This window comes from Notothenia rossii, assembly GCF_949606895.1.
Source record: "Notothenia rossii genome assembly, chromosome: 6".
Taxonomy (NCBI): Eukaryota; Metazoa; Chordata; class Actinopteri; order Perciformes; family Nototheniidae; genus Notothenia; species Notothenia rossii.
This window is the reverse complement of record NC_136909.1, coordinates 20824322-20843325: the sequence shown is the minus strand read 5'-3', so window position 1 is coordinate 20843325 and position 19004 is coordinate 20824322. Positions and strand designations below refer to the sequence as shown.

At 39.5% G+C, this 19004-nt stretch overlaps 2 protein-coding genes across 3 annotated transcripts in view; both read right to left on the bottom strand.

Moving 5' to 3' along the window:
* Positions 1 to 309, bottom strand: part of trim36 (tripartite motif containing 36) — a 28426-nt gene extending 28117 nt beyond the window's left edge. The window contains exon 1 of one of the 2 annotated variants that reach the window (XM_079688449.1): positions 3 to 309. In XM_079688449.1, coding sequence (XP_079544575.1) covers positions 3 to 65 — 63 coding nt within the window. In that variant the 5' untranslated portion in view covers positions 66 to 309. The remainder of the gene's footprint in view (positions 1 to 2) is intronic. The other variant, XM_079688450.1, reaches the window with a different exon arrangement.
* Positions 310 to 3041: 2732 nt separating this feature from the next.
* Positions 3042 to 18895, bottom strand: pggt1b (protein geranylgeranyltransferase type I, beta subunit). The gene is made up of 9 exons (XM_079687756.1): positions 18739 to 18895; positions 17535 to 17653; positions 14202 to 14266; positions 13534 to 13685; positions 12745 to 12877; positions 11285 to 11330; positions 9156 to 9340; positions 8410 to 8518; positions 3042 to 6601 (listed from the first exon to the last, which is right to left on the bottom strand). Exons 1-9 carry the CDS (start codon positions 18864 to 18866, stop codon positions 6435 to 6437), a joined length of 1104 nt encoding a protein of 367 aa, XP_079543882.1. The 5' UTR covers positions 18867 to 18895; the 3' UTR covers positions 3042 to 6434.
* Between the last annotated feature and the right edge of the window lie 109 nt (positions 18896 to 19004).

The window sequence follows — 19004 nt, the reverse complement described above, 5'->3', positions numbered from 1 at the left end:
ACCTCGCCCCGCTCGATCCGCTCCACGATGCTGGCGAACTCCGCCATGTCCTCTGAGTCCGACATGGCTGCGGTCTGATGGTGGGAGATGTTGCAGCAACCAGGTATAAGATTGTAGTAAATGTAGAAAAACACACAGAGACAAACAGCAGCTGCAGCTTAAGCAAACAGGATCAAAAGCTCCACAGCTTCAGAGGGGAGGTGAGATAACATGAAGAGAGAAGAGCTGCTGCTGAGACCTTATCCTCATCATCATCACCATCCTCCTCTCCCTCCCTCCGCAGGAGACTGTGTCTGTCCGTAGAGTCTAAAATACATGCGCCGGCTGCAAGAAGCACATTTTTATTTTAGTTTGCCTCATCTTGGAAGGAAACCCCGCCCTAATCTCCTCTACTGTACCATTACCCTCCTTCTCTCCCTCAACGGCGATGTCTCCACTGACAGCTCTTTGTATCCCCAAGCTCTGCGTGGCAGCTCGTTTTAGCCATCATCACTAGAAATATACATTATAATCTCACATTGAGGATTAAAGGGGCGGGGTGGGGGGTCGTAAATCTTCTGGTGCTGTATTCAGTCAAATTGGACATTTACGCATGGTTGGCAACGCACTCAAGTGAGCATATGTATTGTTTTGTCTGGGCTGATTTCTGCCCGTTGCGACCCAAATATGTGACAGCATATTGTCATGTCTCATAGTGCCGTTTGTTTCCTGTCATGAATCTGGGATGGCAGTTTCAAATACAGACCTGTTTTTTTTTAATGATCCGGAAGGCGTGTGTGATGCCGGATTAAGTTTGTGTGTTTTAAATTTTTCTCGAAAAGCCACTTGTTCCGCTTCACCAGATGGCTTCATGCAGATAGATTCCACCCCATTGAGCACGTGGAGGGGGACAACCGGGCAGACTGCCCCGACGGAGGAAACGATGCATAACAAAACTCATTTTATAACCAACTAATGTTCCCAAAAGCACTGAGATTATCACTGTTTATTGCACTGACTGGAGCAACATGATTTCATTTAAAATAAGAAAATAAGCTTCTTCCATTTTACTGGTTGGATGTAAAATCTAAATTGGCAATTTCTGATGTTGTATATCTCTTTAAACGTGGTAATACATGTTAACAAATGTCAATATCAAAATAACTGTCAGTAAAATTAAGTGCAATTTTCTTTGCTGACCAGAGATAGATTAACCATTAATGTACCTTTGATAAACAATATGACTGTCCATATTAACGTTTAATAACGGATCTATAACCCTTCATAACCATTTGTAAGGACATTAGTAACATCTAATACATCTTAAAGTCGTACCATATAGCTCCCTGTGAAGTGCATCTCCAGTGGCTATATCCATGTGTTTATTGCCATCTCAATAGACTCTTGGGGAAAAGATGAGTGCAGTGCTCACAAGAAATATTTGTGTCATGAGACTTGACTAGTCCATAAAAAGCCCTATAACTGACAGTGCCCTCTAGAGTGAATAATCAATAAAGTGCATTGATTCATGTGTTTTACCAAGCAGAATTGATTCATGTTAAATAACTACAGAGAAAACAACTGTTGCATAAGCATACACATCCAGCCTAGGGCCTGTGGATCATTCAGAATGAGTCATTCACATCACAATATGGAAAGCTGTAAACACAGTGTATCTGTGTACTTCTGTGGTAGCAACAGCTCCATAGACAATGTCAGGGTCAGTTTCTGTCATAAAAGTTTACCAAAGCAGATTGTACCTTTCTTCCACTCAGCCTCTCCTACATGGTGGCAATATAAGGTTACATGTCTCATAGGGAAGTCTGGTGCCACACAGGTATTAGTTGTCTGTTGAATATGGGACCATATAACCACACCCAAAGTACAGCTGCAGCTGGCTGTCGAGGGAGCATCTCCAGAGAGTTGTGATCTGGGTTGGGCTGTATTCACAGTGGAAGAAAATACAATTGAAACCTTTGAATCTCCCTTTAAACTGTGTTTTATAATTATTTCTTTCTAAATAAAAAAAAAAACATAAAATGGATTATCAAGTGCTGTTTAATTTCTCATTATCCTCCTATTCAGATGTGATATTTTAGTGCCATACGGCCACATTTGCCTGGATCAAATTACCCCATCAGTGAAGTCTGTAACTGTGCTATGCAGCTCCCAAGTGGGACTCTATATAATGTGTTTGCATGTGTGTCCTGTTGTATCCAGCGAAACTCCCCTCCCCCCCAAGGCTTTTAATGATATCTTAGTCACTGACCTAGCAGACTGTGTTACTCTGAAGCTCATCCATGTAGGATGAGAAATTAAAGGCAAATCAAGCAAATTCGGTAAAATGCTGACCGATTGTCCTCTTTGAAGTTAAAAATAGAGAAACAGTTTTGAGTTATTCAGCCACAGATTCTACAGGGAAAGAAAACAAAATGGTATACATTACATTCAGCTGTTGTAGGTTACCATACAGCACCATCTCACCAAAAGGAACGTGACAATATTGACTTTCCCTTTCTTTTCTTTGCAGAATTCCTAAAATGCCTATTGTTGTACATTTGCTGTGAATTCTTATTTTCGCTAGGTGATACATCTTAATGGTTTTGGGAACTCCATGCCCACCATCATTTCCATTTATAACAAGAAGTCCAATAAGTGATATCCAGAGGTGAATTCTCTTTCGACTCCACTTCGAGCGATATAATTACTAACAAAGCACTTATATACTAACTAAGGACTGGCTTATCTAAAGCCAGTTGAGTAGCACTTGAAATGTTTGGCTCTATGAAACCCGATGTACTTATATGATTCTGTTTTCTTCAAGGTTGTATCTTCCTGGTCGAATGTACTTATTGTAAGTCGCTTTGGATAAGAGCGTCAGCTAAATGCAATGTAATGTAATCATTCTATCTTAGCACCCTCTTCAGGTCATAAAGTTAACGCTGAACAAGAGATCAATAGCTATTAGGTGAATTTACATGAAGTTTTGGAAGCACATTTGTTTTTTGAGGAGATAAAACCCCTCATACACATGCAACAAGATTTGACAGCGAAACCCAAACAATTGTAAAAGTTAGTATGTTTTTATTCACCATAAATACAGTATTCACTGCCAAGCTCGAGTAAACATGACTTTCCTCAAATTCCAGGCTGAAGTACTTTATACATCACATATCAACATTTGGATATTCAATTCCTTCTACTGCCTCACTGATGTAGCTGTAAACATTTCTTTCCTCTTGACCACTTGCACAATAGAAGTCACATATTTATATACATTTACATATTTATCTACACTCGATATCTCTACAAAGCATAGAAAAAATAAATTCCATCGCATTTCTTACATTATTTATTATTACATTATGTATATTAGATTATGATATAGCGCAAGGGTTTACGGTTAACCATGTGTGGCGTTTGGCTGCAGTCTTTCACATCTCTAGACGACCTAAAGGCAGCAGCGTCTGAAAAGCGCAAAGCCTCTGCCCTCTTTACATGCTGTGGGACACAGAGCATCCACTGCAGCATGATGTAGCAAAAAGGAGACGCAGTACAATAACTGCTGAGATGCCGTGAGGGGCAAATCCATTCAATCTTTCATCCTCTTTTAAAATCGAGTAAGCAAGTATGGGTTGTGTGTCAATGGTTTATTCCCTCTTTCTGGAAATACACTATCGATCAGACATCAAGGGACAAAGTCAAGTTCTGGTAAATCGACCAGGAAACCGATGTCTAATTAGATCATTCAACTTCAAAGATGGGAGGACAATTCTTTTTTTACAGGGTAAGTGTTCCAGTTCCTGAATGTAAGATTTAGGATACTCATTTCTTCTGTCCCCTTTAGAGAACACTATAATCAGTGCATTTTTTTTAACAATAAAAACAGCAAAGCTAAGCTCAACTAAAGCATGCTGTATATGGAGTGAAATCAGAAAAAAGCAAGAAGGGAGCATTGATTGAGCAGTAAAACGCTAGAGGCACATTTTAGAGTTTGGGAGGGGGTCTTTGCCTTGGCCTACATCATGTACACAAAAGGACAGCCGGCGGAGGTGGTATACATGGTCAAAGTCACTTGAAAAGATGCATGGGAGACATGGTCGTTCTCTTTCGGTGCATTTTGACCAAAGAACACTCCGATGTAGTTACAGAAAAAAGACTGATACCAGAATATCATAGGATGAAGCTTATCTTATTGATCTTGTATGTGTGTGTGTCTGAGGCTCAATTCAGCAGCAGCAATGCAAGTCATAGCTGAACTTTCTCAAAGATAAAATAGATACAAATGAAAATGGAGTACATCATTTTGCGAGAGACACACTGTGGCAATGCCTTTTTTTTTAGGTAAAACATTTACAAGCAATACAAATGGCTAAAAACAACCAACAAACATGGTTTTTGCACCAAAATGAGGGTATATAACACTGGGGGGTTGGCCGAGGTAAGGGGAGCAGATTGTAGCCACCAACAGTTCACTTTCAATAATAGATGGATCAAATTATTTATTTATTCACCTCTCCTCCCATTTCTCTTTCCTCTGTCTGCCTGCTCTATTTTTCTGAGTCTGGAAAAGACGGGCTACTCGGGTGGGAAAGCAGTCCAAGAACAGCTTCATTTGAGATGGTGAGGAAAACCCCAGAGGCAATATCATATTTTTAAATCCAGTGTCTACACACAGCACTCCTGCAGGTGCAGACAGGCCGCTGTATTTCTGACCTGCTGAGCTATTGTTTCTTTCTCATCATCTCAGGGAGCAGGTGTTTGCTGTGACAGCAGACGTATAATCAGAGGGTGGGGCTTCAGCAGGGGGCTGGAGGGACCTATGAAACTGGGGAAATGTCCCTTACTGGGAATCAGGGCATCAATGTGATACGAAGGCAAGAGGAACCGGCTCCACTCAGTGCCTCTATGACACCATGTTGAGACCTTATTAGGATTTAAAACTAACAATTCTCATTGAAAAGTCAGCAAGAAGGCTGGAAGGTCACTTGTTTGAGCTGCAGGTGGCGTTTGAGGACCCAAAGGGATGTGATGCATTTGATAATAGTTGTTTCAGAGCTGACTCTCTGTGTGCTCATGTGCATGGTTCTTTGTTTTTGCCCTGCATCCTTTCTTGTCTGAAAACAACATTCCCAGCGCTGTTCAAAAGAATATATTTCCCCAAGTCATAATGCAACTGTCTCATCTTTTTTCTATTGATTTCATGCTGGCTGGTGCCTTGCAGCAAGAATGAAAGCTGGTGAAGGAACGTAACTCTGATCGGTTCAGGGTTCAAGAGTCAGGGGGCTAGTTTGCAGAAATAAGGGATTATATTTCTTTATTTTCTGGCCTAATTTTCTGTGATCCTCTGGAAATAAGCAAACAACACATTCTATTTTATGTGATCTGAAATGATAAGGCCTGGAGCTAAACTATTTTTATTTAATTTTTCTCTTCGATCGCAGACTTGCCCCTGGGCGTGGCTGCTGGGTCTTAGATGCCTATTCCATAAATGTACCCCCAGTCGCTGTTTTATCTTTAAATCTCTGGTGATTACAGAAAAAAACCTGGGATGTTGAAACGAGCTGAGGTGAGAGTGTACCTGCCAGGCTGGTCTCTCCTATGGGACCAGGAGGCTTTGGAGAGATCCAAAAGCAACATGAGGATGGAGATGTTCGAGGGGCAGAGAGGCAAACCAAACTGTATAGGGGGCGCCTTTGGCTGTATTTTCTTTGTTTAGGGATGTAGTAAGGTTCATTCAAAAGAAATGTGCTATTTTGAACCCACCACAACCCAAGAAAAATGACCACTGTGCCCATACCGGCTGACAAAAAACATACTTGTGATATTTTCTTTAAAACAGGGGGATTTTTCTACAAAAGAAAGTACTTATTTAGGCAATTCACATTAATTACAACAGCCAACTCAGAAGCTTTAAGGTACTGAAGACCCCAGTTACTCCGATACCATTTTAAAGACACAAGTTAATGTCCATGTGAAGTGCGTCAGTTCCTCCTCGAGTAGAACGTTTACAGCAGATTGCGTTGTTGACTATGATGGAGAGCAGAAGGCTTCAAAAGCTACAGCATCTAAAAAGTTAGCAAAATGGAGGCATCTGGAATTTCTTTGAGTCTCCAGTGACTCAGAATGGATTTTCTGGCACATAATTGTATCCCCACAAAACAAAAAGCAAGTTGATATTTATTACGTTCTAACAATAAAAAGGCAGCAAAAAAGTCTGGCATAGATTCCTTAGCAGAAAAGTCATTTTAGATGGACTTAAAATGAGCTCCCCAAAGTAGCTACTGTGTGTCTGGGGTCTTAAAAACCTTTTCTAATTCCTGTCACGAGGTGGCCTCACAGATCCAAGCGTCTTCAAGACACACAGCAGAAGTCCAGTTGCCGTGGACTGACTCTGGTGAGATGTTCCTGGTTACTGAACCTGTTCAGAGCCAGCGCTGTGGAGCATCCTGCTGTCAGTGCTGTCGGCCACAGCTGCCATCACTCTCCCTCCATGTCTGCTGCAGCTGCTGCACGTGCTCAAATGCTCTCTGGGTGATGTTAAGAGCGGGGTGGACCTTCCTCAAACTTGGCTCTCCAATCAGAGACAAACCACACAGCCCTAAGTAGGCATGGAGAGGATCTGGGGAAAAGAGAGAAAGGGGAAGAAATGGGGAGCATCGTGAAAAGAGAGAAACTAGGTCAGAGATGGTAACATGTATAATAGCAGAAGCACCTGCATGTGACAGGTCTGCAGACTTGTCAGAGTCAAGAAGATGATAGTGTTTGTCACCTTGTTGTCCATTACTGAATCAAACAATAACCTTATTTCCCATTATAAAAAGCCATTATGTAGAAGCCTTGTTTTTGTTGTACGGTTCCTTTCAAAATATATAAATAATGCATAGAGTCTGGCCCCATGGCCTTTTCCCTCCCCTGGGACCAGAATAAAAGCTGCACAAGCCAGTAAATGGATGGTAATTGAATTATAATTAAGTGCCAGATGATTGGACAGAGACATCAGAATCAATCAAAGCCCCATTAGCTGCATCAATGAGGATCCATATGGGTCAGTGAAGTGAAGGTTATACAGAAGGAAACCACTGTCAATGTTTACATTTTATAATCACAAATTATGATTTAAATCAATTATATTATGGCATGAAATAATCTAAGGTACGTTTTTGGGTTACTGTTAGTATAGAACAAGTAAATACAACACCATTTACTGAATATTTAAAAAAGGTAAGACAACACAATAATTACATTACATGTCACTTGTTCAACGCTTTTATCCAAAGCGACTTACAAGTGTCTTGCCCAAGGACACAAGGACATGCTGACAGCAGTGGGGATTGAACTTGTGCTCCCCTGATCCAAAGATCAACGAACTAGCCCACTTAGCCACAGCCTCCCTTACTGCATGATCACTGTATAAAGAACTACAATGACATTCAGATTAAGAATTTAGACCTTATACTTGTGCACAAATCCAATATTCACTCTTTTCGTGTTGTTATTGTCTTCCACCAAGTCGTAAGAAAAATATCCAACTCTGTGTCTGTGTGCGGTTTGGTGATGAGCAGGTCCTTTAAAATTGGGCTACAAATGACCAACATGAACAATGATGATGACCTGCAATTCTTGTTGAAAAGCATCTGTGGACACGCCCAGGTTGTGTGAAATGTTCAAACTAAATGTAATACTAATATTGTTTCCTTCCTATCTTCACAGCCCAGATCCTATAAATCAGTAACTGTGAGCGATGACTGCACTGTTGGTGCAATGCTATCTTTACACCCTGCTGCAAAAGAGTCCCTTCTATTTCCTAAAACTCTCTTTTGTTCAGTGATATTTACGAGGCTTTGTGAATACGGTGTCTGTTTTGCCTCATCGTTTCTTCCACCCTATCTTCCCTGCCTAGTTCCTGTAATGTGAGGAGCTCGATCTCCTATTTCCTCCAGCTACCTATGAACAATCGCCTCATCAATTACACATTACAAGTAAGGACACACACCCCAAGGAAATGTGCACCAATGAAGTTTAGAATTACAAGAGCTTTTCCATTGATCTCAAGAAAAACTGTCAACCGCAACTCCACTCTGACCTCTTTGCACCTGTGGAGGGCAGTGAACAAGCTATTAGGCCCAAAGAGATAAAAGACAAGCTATCTAAACTGCTTAGTTCCAACATCCTTTTGGCCTTAACGCCAGATCATTGAAGCGACTTAAAATAAAACAGTGACAACATTTGATTTGTTTTCCCACCACATAGACATCGAATTCAACCTCACCACTCCTAATGTGGCCTTTACAATAAGAAGGTACATGGGATTCTTGTCACAAAACAAACAAAAGCCTACATGAACAACCAGTATCTTTTTAATTTGTACTCCAAACGCTACTATTACTTCCTGTAATAGCCACTTGTGAGAGTAAAATAATAATTTACCTGGATGGCTGTCCGGCCACTTGGCGAATCCTCCCACCAAGCGATCCTGCGTGGACAGGATGAAGCTCCGGTTCTTGTCAAAGTTTGTATACTGGAACACGTCTAAGAGCTGAGGCAGGAGGGAGGGTTGGCGGGGGGGCGAGTGGGAGAGAAAAGGAGGGGAAAGAAAGAAGTTTGAGTATGACTTTGGAAGTAATGATATATGACTCTTGCCATAAGAAAATGTAACAATGATGCTGTGAAACTGCAATAATAATTTGTGCTTGTGTTCTAAGAGCTCCAATCACCATCTGTATGGAGACATCCAGCAGTAGTGTCTGCCATACTTTAATTTTGACATACACAAATATGTTGTTTGCATTTTTGCATTTACCCTCCAGCACAGCTTTGACCCAGAAATTCACAATGTCCCTGCTTGTGTTTGCTTATGTGCGTGGTTTTATCCAAGGTTTACTCATAGATAGTTGCAGTTTTCTGGACCATGTGTGTGCATGTATGTATTATACCTCTGGCATAGTTATGACCCAAATACTGTATGTTTGTTCACAGGTTTTTTTTTTTTGGAGTCTGTCTGTGGATGTGGGTGTGCGAGATTAACCCAGTTGTTTCGACAGCGCAAGAATATACGACAGTGCCATTTGAAACATGCCCAATGTAATTTTTTTCAAGCTGTTAGTGAAAAATGAAGGCAAAAGTGGAGAAATACAGGGGTGAAAAAACTTTAATGCATGCGGTGCAGGCTGTACCTCTAGCGTAGCTCCCACCCAGAAGGAGTAGCATGTGTCTACAGGTTTGTTGGGGCGCCCGTGGAAGCCGCTCTGCTGCCTCATGATACACCAGCGCCGGATCCTGTCCAGCTCCCGCTGACTCAGCGCCTCCTCCAGCCGCCCCATCAGACACAGAGAGGCTATGGCGCAGTACGTCCAGCCACCTGGACACACAGAGTAAATACAGAAAATTAATTTGACAAATCCAATTAAATGAAACTGATTCTTTTGTATTACCATTGGAAAGCAGTTCCAGGGGTTCACACTGACACAATTGGATGTCAGACATCTATATGATTACAGGGCTTTGCAGGAAGAACAGAGGGTGTGTCCGCGTGTGGGCTTTTTTTTTTACAGCCAAATGTTTGATAGCATGTAGCTACATTCATTCGTCACCTCTCTATGGATGTTATCACAACGTGGAGCCACAAGGGCCGTACAGAATAAATCAAAGCTTCATTTTTCAAATATTGAGATTCAAACTCTAAATCAACATTTAAAAATACGTGACATGACTATTAATTCTATTTAATCCTGGCATTACTTCAAATATACATTAGGCTCAACAAATATTAATAATTTGAAAATGTTATTAATATTGTAGGGCATATCTATTATTAAATTAATAAAGGCTCTTTTTAAAAAGAGCATTTGTTTAATTCAACATATCACCTTTTTTTGTCCTTTTATATGAAGCATCATTCATATGAAATATACTTTTGTTTTTTATAGTATAAAGAAGTCAGTATAGTAGTAGTAGCGAGGCAATTGGCTGTTATGGCTGCCTTTTTTTATATTTAAACATTTGAGTGGAATAAATATGTTGCATGCAGAGACCTACTGCACAGTGTGTATTGAATAATGACAGGCTGTTAAAAGGACAGCCACAAGCAGCAGCTATCCATCACTTTCTAAATCCTCTGTCAACTGCTTTTAACTCATCCCGTAACACCACCACCATCCCTGGCTGTTTATCTATGTCTGTGCTCGTGTGTGGAGAGACACAAAGAAAAAGGTGGGGGTGAAGTGTGTGGGTCAGGCGTCTAAATCTGCCGACGTGTCAGACTGGTCTCTAATCAAACATGTCTAGAACCCGATCTGCTGGAGGCAACGGAAGATCAGGAGACGAACATAAATCTGAATCAAACTGCTTTACAGGAAACCACAACAGATTATTCTAACAGCAGGTTTGGTGCACATATTCACACCGGAGCACCACTGTGTTCCCCTCACGGCTACAGTATGTTAATCATGGACATCAAGTACATTAAGTGAGAAAAGCACTTTTCAGAAATCAAGAGTGCATAGCCTAAAGATGAAGAAAGTACCGGAAAAATAGAGGAAGCAGCGAGATAAAAGCCAGCCACACACATACATAAGGAGAGGTGCATATATAACCTTGGCACGTAGTTTCTGTAATACCATGTTTCACGTATTGAACTACAGAGTGGCTCAAACACCATCGTCTACAAAACCAATGTCAGTGCACATTTAAAGCACAGTGTGGGAGGTCTTGGTGCTTAACAAACACAAACGTCAAGGGATGATGGGCAATGGGCACAAACTGTACACCTCCACTGATGTGTAATCTGTCCTCAGACAGAGTTTGCAGAAGAGGGATGAATCTTACTGAAGACTGTTTAATTTATTGCAGGAAGGGAAATTACCAATTTGTAGTGGGATTTATTTCTCTATACTTCATTTATGTAGACCGTCACAGTGTTAACAGGAAGTGCTACCTGTCAAATATATGAGTTTAGATATGCTCCAAACCATTGCTTCGAAATGTGTGTAGGATCAAGGATTTTGTGTGAAAAAAATAATGTTTAATTTGAGTAAGGGGCTGGGGATTAATGAGACAATGTATCTACAGAGAAGGATTGTAATGGCTAATCCTTTAAACCAGTTACTCCCATAAGCCCATTTCACACCCTCTACCACAAAACCGCAGAGGCACCCACAATGTTTTAACCTGATGTGAACCTGGATGATGTTCATAAATCTGACTTTTGGACTTACCACCCACCTGATGTGAAACGGCGTTCAGGCTGATATTGCTGTTATATGTAGTAACAAAGCATAAAGCATTACAAGATGATCAATCTCACCATGTGACTCTCGCCCAGCTCCTTGGCCAAACCCATTATCGTATGACTGTGAAGAGGAAGAAGAGCCAGTTATTACAAGCAATACATCATCTGCACTGAAAGGTCAATGTGGGCGTGTAAAGGCATCAGTGTCAGAGGAGGCTGATCTGCATTTTGTATTTACTTGTAAATCAATTTAATGTATTCAGAGATATATTTGTATTTGTTCAATTTGTTTTGGCATATGAGGAACCAGATCCAAAAGATACAAATTATTTGCATTTGAGGAAGGTGTTTTACATTTGTTCCTTGTATTTCTTTTTATATAATAGACCCCATTAAAACCATACAAATAAGGTTACATACAAAAAGGTCTGGGACATAACCAGCGGTCCCTACAAATAAAATACACAATGCACCCAACAACAGGGAACAGTCAGTTGGGGAAACTAACAAGGTTGAGTCTGTCTGTGCTCATAACAATGGTGCCATCCAAACATAAATGTGGCTAGTGAAAATGTCTAGCGTTCCAGTGATTTCAACAGAAAACCAGATTTAGTCTCGTTTCTGTAGACTTACAGTCACCAACAACTAGCTTGTATTGCTAAAGACATTTTGGAATCCAACGACCAGTAAGTGGCCAGAAGATAAATATACCTTTCAGACATGAAGCAGTTATATGTTAACTACTTAACTGGGCTTCCCTCCACCTCGGCTGTCTGTGTCTGTGTGTCTGTGTGTCTGTCTGTCTGTGTGTGTGTCTGTCTGTCTGTGTGACTGTGTGTCTGTGTGTGTGTGTGTGTGTGTGTGTGTGTGTGTGAGAGAGAGAGAGGAATAGTCGTGACACACCCTTCGCACAATAGAGAAGCCATGTAATGAAACACTCTTGTGTTAAATGCCTTCAACTCACAATACGCCTTAGTGTAGAGGTGAATTGCACCATCCCTCTGCTCTGGGGACTTGAGTTGTACAAGAGACTATGATGGCAGACATGAAGTAAACACCTCACACAGATGCTTTGATTTGTCCAACCCATGTTTGATTGAAAAACAAACACTGAGGCTAATGTAATGGTTATGTTACTGTTACACAGTCAGAACCCGACTTAATCTCACTATAGTGCTATATCGTAAAATTGGAACATTATTTTTCTTTTGGTAAGGTGGAAAAACCTCTGTATGGGCTTTAAGCGTATGATACACAGCTCAACCCCCCCCCCCCCCCCCCCTCATTTATTCTAAATGAAGGATTTCGAGGCAGAGTGCCACCTACTAAAGGTGGGTGGCTTATTCTTCCCATTCGAGTGTGGAGGCAGTACTTTGAACGGTGCAACGACAAAGGGTGTTCCATTAGGAGGTCTTTCTGTTGCCCTGGAATATAGGCCTCACTGTATTTATCTATGCATTAAAAACAGGTGCAGCTAACACTCATCCCTACAGTTTCATGCAGATGTTCTTTTTTTTTTTTTTTAAAACACTCACCAAACTTCCTGTGATGTACTCAATGGCCTTTTGCATGTCCATGCCGGACCAGTCATCCAGCATGTAACAGATACTGGCTGCACAGTAGATGAACCGTATATCATTTTCACTTCCTTCTGGAACAGCGTAGAAACTGGAGGCAAGAGGAAACACAGACACAGCGAGCCAAACAAACAGGAGAGTTACACAAACAGCTGAAAGAAGGATACATGTTTATGTTCAGAATGTATAGCATTTAAGTCTTATTTAAAAAAAGTAATTGAAAAGGGGTTAACTCTGATTTATGTCTAAAGGTAATGTTGTCTGCCAAACATGATATACACAGTGCGTGCGGAACACTACTGTTTCATGACCAAATGTAACTTTATGTCCAAATGCAAAAATAGTCCCTCTAAAAGTGTTTGGTGATGTCAGAGATTCCCTTCCCTCTGCCAGTATTATCTTCTTTTTCCTCCGTGGGAACTTTATGGGAGTCACCCTCAAAAAAAATGTAGAGACCAGGAGGAATCAGAAGCTACAAAAATGGTGGACAGAGTGCTAAAACAGTCAAATTAAGTGTGCCAAAAGTTTTCAAAATAAAAGGGAATCTGGTGTTGGCTTTCACCCGCTTGGGGGACCATTAACTCTTGTTGAGCAGGGGAAGAGGGGCCGACTGTGAATGCTGTTAACAAGCCCCGCCCGAAAGTCTTACTCATTCTTCCCTTCAGGCTTTCAGTGTTTATTTGAGTCAGAGATAGTGTCAGCATGAATCCTATTACGAGTGCAAATGTGTGTTTGTGCGTGGCTGACCTGCCGTCCTCCAGCTGCAGCGCTCTGAGACCAGCCAGACAGGCCTGTTTGTCGACCCGGCTCAGGTCGTCTCCCAGTATTACCAGCGAGCACAGTCCAGTGTAGGTCATTGCTACATGGCCACTGTCATATGGATGGAGAACACCTGGACCCTGAAGAAAATAACAAAATGATAGACATTGTTCATATCATTATTTATAGAAGCAGTGAAAAAAACACTAGTAGTTATAAAGTAAACATCTGATGAAAAAAAAAGATTTGAAAAACACTGACTAGACCAGACCCATCAAGTGTTTAGACAAAATAGAGCCTTTTTTGGGAAATGACTCGGGTTGGCAAAGCTCTTACATCACCAACTATGTCTCAATGGGAAAGGGAAGTAAGACCAAATGTTTTTAAGATTATGCTTATAAAACTGGAAAAGGTCCAAACCCACTAATGTGAGAGAACGGATTTGCAAAATAATGAAAATGACAGAAAAATATGTTGAGATGAATTCATGCAAATGGTGAAATAGAGGAAATATCAGATCACAGCAATGAATACTTTCACCAAAAATATATCTTTAAGCTAAAAAAAGTAAGGAGGCACTTAACATTTGAAATACAAGACACAACTATTGTTCAAACATGGATCAGTTCTACAAACAGTGAGGGGTAAGGCTGTACCTTAGTGCTGTAAGGAATTCCAATATGTGACGATCCTCGAAACCCACAACGACTAATGTTAGCTTCTGGAAGAGAATAACAGGAGAGGAGAAGGTAAGGAAGCATCATGTACTAAAACATCAAGAAAAACAGGAACAAGAAGGCTAGAAAAACATGTACTGCTGCCATCTATTGGCCATGATGGAAACATCAGAACCCAATTTACAATATGTCATCATACTGCAGCAGAGTACACAATGTTAGCCAGTTTTAAAATAGGACATCCAACCACTCTGAGAACAATATTTGTTTTCAATGTTTCATAATCATATTCTGACATGGGTTAAAACACATTGATCATGTTACACTACATAATAGGTAGTGCAATGCCTACTAATTGATGAATTATTTCCCTTTCAAATATGCATTTGGTCAAGCTAGAAAGGGTATGTTAGAGCCAGTATTTTTGATTTGATAAGAAAGTTATGAAGTTATACAACATAAGCATTAGGGCTGCTCGATTATGGCAAAAATCATAATCACGATTATTTTTGGTCAATAATTGATATCACGATTAAAAAATAAATTGACTTTGAAAATATCCATTTATTGAACTTTAAAACAAATACAAATAATAATTTGAACAGTATCTTTTTAACTGTTGATTACCCTGAAGTATAATTCTACTGAAAAACCAATACAAAAATAAATAAAATAAATGATACATTTATATTGACATTTAAATAAATAATATCCAAAATAATAAATACCAATAAACAAGATCAACAAATATTTTTGAGCCACTTCCACAAGCTACTAAACATATATTAATATGATAAATAAAAATAAATTGGACCAAAAATCAATTAGATCAAATATGTTGCAGTGCACTGTCACAACCTAGCAAAGCAAAATACAATTATTATTATTTTTTTGATTATGTTGTTTTCGTAATTGTGGCAGGCCCAAATCATAATTGCGATTAAAATACGATTAATGGCACAGCCCTAATAAGCATTATTAAGAAAGAAAAAATACCTAAGTTGTTTGTTATTTTATTTGAGTTTTGCTTTTTGCTTTTGAATATTGTAATGGCATATTTTTTTTGTTGCATGTGTAAAAGTTTGTTATTTTATTTTGAGCAAACACATTGCAACATCATATAACCATCGGAGCCCGAGCAACCCTTCAAACTGTAAGTAATTTAAAGGAAAGAAACGAGTTAGAACTTTCTGTTTAAGGCGTCTAATGGCTTGATAGAAAGACAAGGAAGGAAGCCACGACAGGGTATGTATTATTCATGTATTTTCAGCACACTAGTGTTGAAAAAGAATGGTCTGCTCAACAACTTTTGGTTTTAAAAAGTAACAACATCAGGGACATAAGACATAACATCTCGAGTGCCTCCCAAACAGCATATTTACCTTTAATGACAAAAGTCCAACCAGACACCAAACATATGGCGGCAACGAAATAGAGACCAATTAAGTACGACTATCTCAACATGATTTCTGTTGTGTTGAATAATTAAATAAATGGGCATCGAAACAGATGGCTGAGAGTTGCTTGTTCGAGACAGAAAAACACAAGTCATTAAAAATGTAGAGACAAACTTTCCCTGATGAACAGAGTTAGAGTTTCAGGTGAGGGAAGGAGGACCCGAAAGCTCGGTTTAAAAACCAAAAAGTTTAATAATATTTCACAGACTTCACAGAGTTTGACAACTCTGAAGTTTGTCTTCCTCCTCTCCCACCCTGATGAAACTATAGACCCTTATAAAACAACCACATGCAGAGACTCCCAAGCATAAATATAGATAATATAATATATCTTAAATGTACAGTGTTTCCCACAGAATTTGATTCTATTTGTGGGGGCACTGCACCTCCCCGACAAGAAAAGCCAAAGGCCCCTTAACCTATTTGCGTGGCCCCCCCCTCAAATAAGAAAATACATGCGAGTTCATGGCTACTGTAGACAACTTTCTTGTTGCTCTGTGTTGCGTTGTTAATGAATGGGACACACCGGAGTTGAGGATCTGTGGGGTTTATTCTCCCAAAAATATAAATTTACAATTTAGGCATTTAGCAGACGCCTTCCAAAGCAACTTACAATTAGCAATTACAGGAACATTCTCCCTGGAGTGACTGAGGGCTAAGTGCCTTACTCAAAGTCACACCACTACTGTGGTGTCCCACAGTAGTGGTGTTCCAGGCGGGATTTGAACTCGCAACTTTCCAACGCATCAGCCCACCTCACTATCCATTAGTCCACCAAATTGTTTTTATATTATATATGAGATCAACTTGTGGCGGACGGTATTTAATTGTGGTGGCCCGCCACAAATAAATCAATGTATGGGAAACACTGATGTATCTAAACATATTTCTGCCTTAAACTCATTAACAGTTTTGTTTCTCTCGGTGCTCACACTCTCAAACCATCATCCAACCCTATCAAAAGGTGCAGTCAGCATAAATAATCCAATAAACGTTTTAACAAATTCAGAAATATCTCATCACGGTTTGTTTGCTGAATGTGCACTGAAGGAAAAATACACGTCCCTGAGTAAACCACAAAACACTATTCAGACAATCAGAAACACAGGGCCTGTGCTACACTAGATGAGGGAAAAGGGGACAGTAATCTTTTCAACATTAGTCTGTGGCACCTTTTCCTACCTAGTAATCAGCAGCGAACCACTTCAACACGTGTATTTTGGTGTATTCACGGCATTCATTTTGTTATTCTACAGTATTGTTCTTTTATAGTTATTAACCCAATTTGTGTTCTTTGAAATTGAAAAGGATATCGCATTGTGTTTGTTACTTTCGTTGCAGTTGTGTCTTAAATTTGGCTTGGCTTCCTATTTATGGACATGCTTTTATTTTTGAAGGAGAGGTAGCGCTGTTGACAGGAAGTTGTTGTTGCATTGGAAACAACGTGACGGAGATTAACGGAGAAAAGTAATATCTACATATAAAGACGGAGAAAGTAAACGATAACGTTTATGGTTAAGTGTTAGCACCCCCTGAACAAGCTCTTACGTTGATATTGGATATTTCAATAAATTCAATTTGAAAAAAAAACGGGAAAAAAACGAAAAAACAAACAAAACGAATATCCGAATAACGAAATTGAAACCCGAATAGTACTCCAACGAACGAATATTCGGATATTCGAATATTCGGGTACAGCCCTAGTGCTTTGAGAATACATTTTTGACTTGCTCTGTCATGTGAACCTTTTTATGAATAAAGCATACATCCAATGCCTTACACTGCAACATTTAACTGTTTAAACTGATCTTATTTATAGTCAGTTGTGGAAAAAGTGATAAGCTATGACACTTACCGTCCTCTGTGGGCAGAACCTGTAATGAGTAGATCCACTCAATCATGGTCTTCCTATCAATCACATCCAGGGCGTCCAGCACATCCAGACCAGACAGGGCAAAAAATATGATTGTTAACCTGAAAAGAAGGCAGATAGCAATCTTGTTAATTTTCAGTTGCAGTTGTGATAGCCCTGAAATAAGTCCAGAAATAGGCCAAAATGTCACACCATTGGTTTAAAAGGGATTTATTCTAAATCATACTTTATTTACTATTTTGGGCACATGTGACCACCGGTTTTTTTCTATTCCTTTTTAGAAAGAAAAAAAGTATTCCCATGTGCCCAAAAAGCAACATCAAGTATCGGGTACCTATTTAATCATAACAATATATGAAAACATATCGACACTTATGCAATGTAAACAATAATAATAATATAGAATACTTTTAATAATCACAACTATTAGTAGGCCCTATGGGTTTTCTTTATCGTGACTTTGACTATGGTTAAAAGTGTGATTTGTTATATGATCTAAACATTTCAAAAAGGTGTACTGCTAGATACTTGCCCAAAACACTAAAATACTATACGTATTAAAACAAATGTTTTGAATAAAAAAAATAATAATCTTTGGACACAGTTGTTTTAAATTAATGGATATAACGATTAACAAATTCAAGCAACAAAGGGATTACTTAGTATAATATATACACCAGATTAGATGAATATGTAATAAAGCATAATTTAAGAGTGTATCTTGACTTTTAGCTGCTTGCTTAGTTTAGCTCTTACTGGAGAGATAAGTAAAATGTGTTATTTTCGGAAATGTTTCTCGCTAAGTTAACCATTGAAAAACATATCCAAGTAAGCAGTCCATCTAGCTTTAAGTTCAATTTCAAATAAGCTTTATTCATTTAATAGTGAACCCTAATATCACTTTATACTACTTTTAACAGGGCGTCGTGCCCAGCTGTACCGTTAGTTATTGTGTAACCAACGTTACAGCCAATCTGTCATAATAACTTCAATGCCACTGCTGTAAGCCATGCTAAGTAGCACTAGCCTCCATTCAAAACAGGTGAACCAGTTAGCCCGCTAAGCTAATTATCACTAGCCTCCATTCAAAACGGGTAGCATTGAACCACAGTTAGCTTGAATGCTAGACAAGTTATTCAGTAAAGTATATGAATTACACAAACAATTTCCATTCCAGTAAATGTACCTGGTCGTTTCCAGCGAGGCGTACCTCTCCGGCAACACCTGAAGCGTTCTTTGGAAGAATCGTACATGTCTATCTCTTAAAAAATCTATTTGCTCAAATTCTACAAACTGGCTCTCTTCTTCCGCCATCTTTGCATCCGCACCTATGAGGAATCTTTTCCGGTACGTTTGTTTTTCAAAATAAAAGCTAGCACTGCAGAGCAATGTACAACAATGTACAACATATACATTTGATATTCTCTCTCTCTCTCTCTCTCTCTCTCTCTC